The 8,733-nt window shown below is 43.3% G+C and overlaps 2 protein-coding genes across 3 annotated transcripts in view; one reads left to right on the top strand and one right to left on the bottom strand.

Moving 5' to 3' along the window:
• Positions 1-441: 441 nt before the first annotated feature.
• Positions 442-2,349, top strand: LOC116377883 (ubiquitin-conjugating enzyme E2 L3-like; the record flags this gene model as incomplete). Its single annotated transcript, XM_031839642.1, has 3 exons — positions 442-552; positions 648-834; positions 1,153-2,349. Coding segments are annotated over 3 exons (453 nt in total), but the record flags the coding sequence as incomplete, so codon positions are not given.
• A 501-nt stretch (positions 2,350-2,850) lies between these two features.
• LOC116377882 (creatine kinase S-type, mitochondrial-like) overlaps positions 2,851-8,733 on the bottom strand; it is a 6,802-nt gene continuing 919 nt past the window's right edge. Inside the window, exons 2-9 of one of the 2 annotated variants that reach the window (XM_031839641.1) lie at positions 8,012-8,210; positions 7,789-7,884; positions 7,459-7,680; positions 6,380-6,465; positions 5,121-5,244; positions 4,501-4,635; positions 3,582-3,707; positions 2,851-3,449 (exon numbers count right to left, since the gene is read on the bottom strand). In XM_031839641.1, coding sequence (XP_031695501.1) covers positions 3,333-3,449; positions 3,582-3,707; positions 4,501-4,635; positions 5,121-5,244; positions 6,380-6,465; positions 7,459-7,680; positions 7,789-7,884; positions 8,012-8,210 — 1,105 coding nt within the window. In that variant the 3' untranslated portion in view covers positions 2,851-3,332. Of the gene's footprint in view, positions 3,450-3,581; positions 3,708-4,500; positions 4,636-5,120; positions 5,245-6,081; positions 6,168-6,379; positions 6,466-7,458; positions 7,681-7,788; positions 7,885-8,011; positions 8,211-8,733 lie in introns of both variants that reach the window. The other variant, XM_031839640.1, reaches the window with a different exon arrangement.

The raw sequence follows: 8,733 nt of genomic DNA, 5'->3' as shown, positions 1-8,733 counted from the left end.
AGTCAAACAGACCATAAAGCAGGGGATGCTTTAGGGGCGGGGCTACATGGTGATTGACAGGTCTCTACATCACTCCTCCTCAGTCCAGATATGGTCACTTCCTATTCACTGGTTGCGGAAAAAAACAACATGACGACGACCGCAATCCAAGATGGCGACGGCCTTTTGTGAACCAATACAAAGGAACCGAGGATGTGACTAATTGTGGAGAAAGTGATTTAACTGTTATACTCTTAACGGCCACTTTATTAGTTACATTTTTGTTTGATGTTCAACAGAACTATGACCTCAATGCTAAAATATATTTGAACACCTGAAATGTATAGATGCATCATACAAATAGACTTTATGGATGAGCAGATGTACAGATTGTACAGGTGTACCTAATAAAGTGGCCACTTCGTGATTGCATTCATTTTTTTTTAATCCCATTTTGAATGGCTTGTTTTGTTTCAGGAGCTTGACGATTTCCGCACCGGTGAGGCAAAGTTTTTCCGCAGCATTCAAGTGGATGACTCAAATATTTTGAATTGGCAAGGGCTTCTTGTTCCTGTGAGTATTGACTTCAGTTGCTAAATAATAACTCGTGTTGTCCCATCATCAATGTTTTTATGAACTCTACAAACTCTGTTGTTCTCTCCAAAAAGGATTGTCCTCCATATGACAAAGGAGCGTTTCGGATTGAGCTCATCTTCCCCGCCGAGTATCCCTTCAAACCCCCAAAGGTCACGTTCAAGACAAAGATCTACCACCCCAACATCGACGAGAAGGGCCAGGTCTGCCTGCCCATCATCAGCGTCGAGAACTGGAAGCCAGCCACCAAAACTGAACAGGGTGAGGCTTCTTAAAGGAACAGTGTGTACGATTTAGTGGCCTCTAGTGGTGAGGTTGAACTATGGTGGCCTGCAGGTACAGATAGGGTATCTTTTGGGTTTTAATTACTACAAGGAGCTACTTTTATCAGTGTGCTATTAGTACTTTTACTTAATTAAGGATCTGAATACTTCTAACTTAAAATGGCAACAAAATGCACAGAAACAAAGTCCTCACAGCTGTGAGTGACATCTGAAGTTCCACGGGTATCATAAACATAAACAAAGAGTAAGTGGTGCTTATGTGTGTCTTCTTTGCCCCCCCCCCCCCCCCCTCCAGTGATCAGCAACCTCATTGCTCTGGTGAACACCCCCCAGCCGGAGCATCCTCTGAGGGCCGACCTGGCGGAGGAGTACAGCAAAGACCGAGCGAAGTTCATGAAGAACGCCGAGGAGTTTACAAAGAAACACGGTGAGAAGCGACCCACAGACTGACAGCGCGACACGGACGCCCAACTCCCGTTTGTCCCGCCCCCTTTTCTGTTCTGTTTCCTGTTTGAAGAGCCCCCCCTCACCACACAGCGACGCCCTGTTCTGGCACACCTGCTTGTTTTTAGCACTCTTCAACCTTCATAGAGGCTTGTTTCTGTTGGACTTCGCCAAAAAACCTAAATATGCAGGACTTTTTGGTGAATATGCAGCCTCCGGCCTCTAGGTGTCACCTTTTGAGTTGTTTTGATTTCTTTCTACAGATTTCTTTTTAGAAAAAAATAAAATAATAAAGTTGTCAGAGGTGGCATCCTGGAAAGTAAAACATCAGAAATGATAATTGAAAATTAAAACAAGAAGCTGTTCTGCTTACTTAAATGTTTCCACGTTAATCAGTAGCTTACACCTTTTGTTAAAAGATGCACAGCTACTCTAAAGCTGTTGTTTGTATCTTGTTTTCTTTGTTTACCCCCCCCCCCCCTTAAGATACACTGTACTTTGTGAAATCACCTGTTGCAGAACATGAAGATTAAAGTTTGTCACTGATGCAGAATTCCACACGTAAACTCAGCCATTTGTGAAAAATACAATTCCTGTGTTTATAGCTTATAGTATTTATAGCTTATAGTGTTTATAGCTCATATTGTTTATAGTTCATATTGTTTATAGTGCCAGTGAGCTTTATGTTATTACAGTTTGTAGATTAACTACTGGATGTCAGACGCAGTTCACAATTTATTTGTCTTTACACGGTAAACGCTGCTCAGTTCTGCAGCTTTAAAATAACATTCTGACCAACTCGTGCTCACCTGACTCATCACAATGTTTTCATATTAAGTACCAGATCTACAAAGCACTGATTGGTTCTAGTACTGCAGCAGTCAAACGGCTTTAATTGGCTTCTTTCCTCCATCAATAAACACAATGTAATCAGCCAGTTAATGTAATCTATTACCTGATGAAGCTCTACGTCTTCACACGCATGAAGGCGATACATCCAGCTGCAGGAGGACGGGTCGTTACTGAATAAAGATTTGTGATGCTTAAACAAAACTATTGTGTTTATTAGCCTCGGATCTTAATCACCCGAAAATATTACTTTATTTACAGTATGACACGGATCCACGCTAAAATATGATTTAAAGTGACTCCTATTATTTGTCTGTCTTTGAAAATGCATACTAACGTACTACATACTCAGTATGTACTTGTACACATACTATGATTCTACCTGCAGACTACAACGATCCTTCTATTTGGATAAACGGACCACATATTGAGAATCTCAATCAGTCCTGAACACACATAAAAACATTAATAAAGTGACGAGCCCGGCTTAAAATCTCATTTCAAAGCACCCAGATGCAATGCATTATGGGGCATTGAGTGTGTGCAGTATACTCAGATATTCCGGATAAAGTATTATTCATCCGGGCATTTCTCACGTACAGAGTCCACATACTATGTCATACTCAGTTTTATGTCATACTTCGTATGTTAGTATGCCTCTGACTTGAAACTACTGTTCCCATAATGCTTTGGGTGATGTAAACAGGAAGTATGATGCCATGGAGTCGGTCAGTTAGCTGTAGGCCAGTAGCAGTGGTGGAATGTAACAAAGTACATTTACTCAAGTACAATTTAGAAGTACAAAGCAACAGAAAAGTACAAATCTGTGCAAAGTTTTCATTGAAGTTTCTCTACCCTGAAAATTAAAAAAAAATGCTTCTAAATTATTATAATTTAATTTTATAATTACTAGCTGTGTGTATGCTAGCTATTAGTGTAAGCGTTTCACAAGCACAACGCAGCACAGTTAAAGTGTTTAATACTGTTGGCTTTATTGAAGTCAGGGTTACAGTGAAGACCTTAAACTTGAGGTAGAATTCCTGCCTAACTGTAGTTCATGTCTAACATTAGGTCAACCTTAAGATTTGCAATCTTTGTAGGGAGGAATAAAGACGCCACCTCCTCTGTAGCGGATGTCGGTCTGAGGTTGTTAACACTAATGCCACCATGAGTCCAGCTTTTCTACTTCCTGAACTGAGTGATGGGAGCTGGGACTTTGATGTCCTGTCCTTTCTCCAGCTTCTTCTCACACTCAATCAGGTGGTTGACCCCATCGACCAGCATCTGGACCAGCTCCACCTAAACAAGCACACCACAAAGCTCATTACTGCAACGAAATATTGGCTTTCTAGAGTCTTGAGATGCCAAAAACCTTTGATGATCGGAGGCATAGTGATGAATCATTTAAAAGACAATATGATCGATCCTCACCTCAGATTTGCCCAGACGGTCGTTGTTGGAAATGTCAAAGGTGTCTCCGGTAGCAGCCGTGTCCACTCCACCTGTGCCTCTCTTCTGCAGCCGCAGGTTGTCCAGCATTTTGGAGAAGCGTGGGTCCTGCAGAGGGATTTCAATCAGTCGTAATGTTGCTGCAACTACAGTCAGATGCCACTTATTTACAAGAGTACACTACGCAAAAGTTAATATTGATTGATCCTGTGAAGGTTGTGGGCTAAAGTAAAGAGATAAGGGTGGTGCTATTCTGTGAAAAGACCCAAACCAACAGTGTGTTCGTCCGTCTCACAATACTTTCTGCTTCCGCGAACCCGTCTGTGGCTTTAATAAAGTCGTAGTGATCTCCTAAAGCAGCTGCTCACTGTAGGTGTTATCAAACAAACAGGAGGAAAGGGTGCATTTGTTGGGGACTATTTTCAGTGGCGGATGAATCCACATTTGGCTGGAAGCCGAGTTCACACGGTCCAACAAGTCCTCCACCTCTGGAACACGTTGAGAAAAACACAATGGCACTAATGGCTCCTGATGTTCCACTTTTTATTTTATTTAGACGTGATAAACGACGCGTTACGGCATCGACCCGTCAAACACAGAAGAGAACGACGGTGACGTTGGATTCACTGGTGATGAGTTATGGGGTTGTTTTACATTAATCTGAATATGAACGGCTGCATGTAAACAGGGACATTAGTGGATTATTCATTTTCATTAGCCATGTAAACAGTATTTATTTGGTGAATGTAAACGTAGTCATTGATCTGTTTCAATGGAGCTCTACGAGGAAGCTTGTGGGGTCAAAAGCTCCAGAACAGCCACTAAATGGTACCTTATAGTGTGTGTGTGTGTGTGTGTGTGTGTGTGTGTGTGTGTGTGTGTGTGTGTGTGTGTGTGTTACCTTGCTGAGTTTTGGCAGGCGTACGTGCACGCCCGCCCTGAGGCCGGTGCCCAGGTTGGAGGGACATGTGAGGATGTAGCCCAGACGCTCGTTCCACATGAACTCCCAGCCTCTCTCCTGGATCAGGTGCTCCACCTGCAGGACGTCACATGACGAAGAGGTGACCGGTCATGTGATGCATGTATCGTCATAATAAACGGAAGCGTCCTTGACGAGCTCCAAGTGTAACACAAAATAAAATTTAAAAATGCGTCGTCATAGGGAGACACATACGGGGATCTGAAGATACCAGAACCTGAAATATTTGTATGGATATATCTGTTCTTTGATTATTATTTGGGTAATTTAAATATTTGGTTTCAGTGAAAATAAAGGTTTGACAGATTTATATTCAGCTGCAGGGAGAAGGAAACTCCAAGCAGATACATATATAATTTATTTATAATATATTATAATTATATATTTATAAGAAAATATAAAAAATTAAATCTCTTTAACAAATGACAATATAAAATGAAACTTTTTTGGGGCATCTCGTCTTGAATTAAAATATAAACATCTCTAAAATACTCATTGGCTTCTCTGAAAGTACACAAGTACTGCCACAGACTCTGCTGTACCTTCTTCAGTCCACTGCAGAACCTCTCAAACACTCTCTTCATGTTGCCTCCCTTCTCCATGGAGATGACCCTGGTGTGGTCCTCCTCGTTCACCCAGATCAGGAAGGTCTTCTCATTGTTGTGCCTGAAGAGAAGCAGCATGAGACACTAAATAAAGAGCTCTTCAGCGCTGCAGGATGAGTCATAAAAGGACCTCACTGTGCAGACACTTTGATATTCATGCTGCTCGTCTGTGCAGAATTAATACGAGAGAGAAACACAAAAGTATTTCCTGGTGGTATTTGTTTTCCCACCAGCATGCGTCAAAATCAGGGAAATAACTGAACGAGTCTATTGAACTACACAGGATGTAGAAAGATGTATTCAATATATTCAGTGGTGGAAGAAGTATTCAGATCCTTTACTTGAGTAAAGTACTAATAGCACACTGTGAATATACATACTATGTAAATGTACAAGATGTACCTCTGAGATGTAGTAGAGTAAAAAGTACAAGATGTACCTCTGAGATGTAGTAGAGTAAAAAGTACAATATGTACCTCTGAGGTGTAGTACAGTAAAAAGTACAATATGTACCTCTGAGCTGTAGTACAGTAAAAAGTACAAGATATACCTCTGAGATGTAGTACAGTATAAAGTACAATATGTACCTCTGAGATTTAGTACAGTATAAAGTACAAGATGTACCTCAGATGTAGTACAGTACAAAGTACAACATGTACCTCTGAGATGTAGTAGAGTAAAAAGTACAAGATGTACCTCAGATGTAGTGGAATAAAAGAATAGAGCTGCATAAAATGTAAATACTCTAAGTAAAGTACCTTAAATGTTGTACTTAAACACAGCCCTGAAGTAAATGTACTTCCGTTATCTTCCACCACTGAATACATCCTGAACCCTGAACCAGGACGTTGAAGTCTTACGTCACAGCAGACATGCAGCAGAGCTGAACGAACCCTACCAGATGCCTCTGGCGTCCGGCCAGTCTCTGGCCATAAAGGCACATGTCAACAACGGAGAGACAGGCTTGTCAAACAGGAAGTGGTCCTAAAGGTGGGAGGAGTCAAAGGAAGACACAGAGACAGGTATAAGACAGAGGACGTTAGGGAGGATAACTTCCTCTACTTGGTGAATAAACTTCTATATGAGAGGAGAGAACAGAGGGAAGGTTTGGGAGGACTCTGGAGGAGGAGGTGGGCGTCGGTCTAAATGCATTGAGCTGCATTTCCTCTCATTACTGAGCGGCGCGAACATCTTACCAGATGCCCCTGGAGTCGGGCCAGTCTCGGGCCATGAAGGCCGAGGTGAGCAACGGAGACACGGGCTTGTCGAACAGGAAGTGATCCTTGTGTGGCGCAGCGTGAAATAATCAGAACAGGAAGGTCAATAAAAGAGAACCGACATCAGCCGAGGGGCGACTTACTCAAATGTTTATACTGTGTGTTTTTAGGAGGGGAACTCCAGCAGTTTAGTCATTTAGTATTTGCAGATTGGTTTTTGAAGCCTCAACTTCAGCATTTTGTCCGTCGCCATCTTTGTTTTAAGTAACCAGAAGTGGCACGAGAGGGTGGAGCTAAGTACGACCAAACACTGAGTTTTTAGGCGACCATAAATGTTGCAATTAACTTTCATGAAGCGAAAACACAGTGATTTCATCATAAAACTTTAACCCTTTCACAAACAACTCCCAGACCATAAAGCATCCCCTGCGTTATGGTCTGTTTGACTCTAAATGGACCACAATGTACTAAATGAACATCATGCTGTATTGAAGAAGACTTGAAACTAGAGATTGAGACCATAAACTCATGTTTACAATGTTTACTGAGGTAATAAATCAAGAGAGAAGTAGAGTCATTTTCTCATAGACTTCCATACAACCAGAGGAGTCGCCCCCTGCTGGACACTAGAGAGAATGCAGCTTTAACACGTGAAGCATCGGGTTCACTTTTCAGTTATGACCTTTAATTATAGCGCCCCCCCCCCCCCCCCATCAGGCCGATTGGGGTCATATTTGTTGAGCGGCATTTGCACACAACTTCCAATCATTGGTGAAAATGTCTTGTATCTACGATATACCATCTCACTGGAATTTGCGCAAACATTTTGGGTCGAAAAAAATAAAAAAATCAGCTTAAAAACAAGGTTTCGCGCTCCTTCTGTGCTTGAACTCCTAAAAATCCGCCCAAAAAGCTGCTCCATCAAGTCAAATGTGGGAAGTAATCAAATATTCAGAGGAATACTTTAAAGTAAGTTGTTCTTCCACACCAAGTATGATTCATCAAAGATCGCAGGAATCTGGGAAGCAAATTATTTAGCAGTTTGCGATGAAACTCACGTCGATGAGCTGCTGCTGCTCCTTGTCCGTCATGTCTCCCAGGCTGTAGTAGCGTCCGGCCAGGTCTCCCTTCAGGCCGGCCAGGGCCGTCACCACCACGCGCTCCACCTCGCGGCGCTCCGCCCTCGAACAGGCCGGGGGGAGGCTCAGCCCGCGGATACTGCGGCCGGTCCGGACACGGGTCGACAGGACGTAGTTCTCGTCAAACACGCCATTGGTGATCTGGAGGGTCGAGGATACCGGCGAGAAAGAGAGGCTGTTGTTTAAAACACGGAGGAAGGGGTGGATGAGGGATCATGCGTTGGTGGCTGGGTGTTGTGGTGTAAACACCTTGGAGGCGTCCAGGTCAGTGGGGTGCTTCATGGTTTTGGGGTCGTAGCCGTTGTGCCGGTCTTTGATGATGGGGTCCAAGAGTTCAGCAAACACCTGGAACAGAGCGCAGAGTCAACGGTTTGGTTTTTAGTTCCAGACGCGTTTAAAAACCCCAGTGGTAATTACACCCGTGAACAAATCATTTATTCAACTCTAGGAGACGTTGAAACGTATATCTCACCTCGTAGCTCTCCTCATCACCAGCCACACAGCCCACCGTCTTGATGAAAGGGTGGCCCGGGTTGTCCACTCCGGTTTGGATGCTCTGGTCCAGGGTCCAGTTGTTGGGGGTGACCTTGTCCCTCAGTTTGGCATAAATGGCCGGAGTCAGAGCCGCCGCCATGCAGTTGCTGTGTTTCCTCAGGTCGGGGAAGTCGGAGCTGCAGGAGAGGAAGAGGAGGAACGATTTGAGTTCATTATGAATTGTGTTTAACCTGTTTTATCTACTTCTCTGGGTTAATTTTTATCGTTTCATTTATTTCCATGCACAAATATGTCTCAATGCTGGTATGTGGAAGCTTTTATACGTCTCTGAGGAGCACTTTGGTGCAATGCGGGTAGAGTACAGTGGCTTCATCAGAGCTTGTTAGCTGTGGGCTAAAAAGCCAAAACAATGAGCTTAAAGACGCCAAAATGCTTCAAAGAACTACAGAGTCGGTTATAATTCTTTATACGAACAAAGCTTCTCTTTCCAGAAGTCAATATTGCAGCTTTAGGTCTTTAGCTTTAGCTCTGCCACGCCTCCTAAAATTAAAATAAACTCCTGGCATATTTGGGACACATCCACTCACTGGTCATTACTCTGATTGTACATAAAGTGACCTGCAGTAGTGGTGAAGACGAGACGGGGGAGACAGAAAGGGTGGGGGGGGGGGGGGGGGGGGGGGGCAAAACAATGGGGGG

The sequence above is a fragment of the Anarrhichthys ocellatus genome, unplaced genomic scaffold, assembly GCF_004355925.1.
Source record: "Anarrhichthys ocellatus isolate YVR2014 unplaced genomic scaffold, GSC_Weel_1.0 scaffold1803, whole genome shotgun sequence".
NCBI classification, from domain to species: domain Eukaryota; kingdom Metazoa; phylum Chordata; class Actinopteri; order Perciformes; family Anarhichadidae; genus Anarrhichthys; species Anarrhichthys ocellatus.
This window is presented reverse-complemented; position numbering and strand designations above follow the sequence as displayed.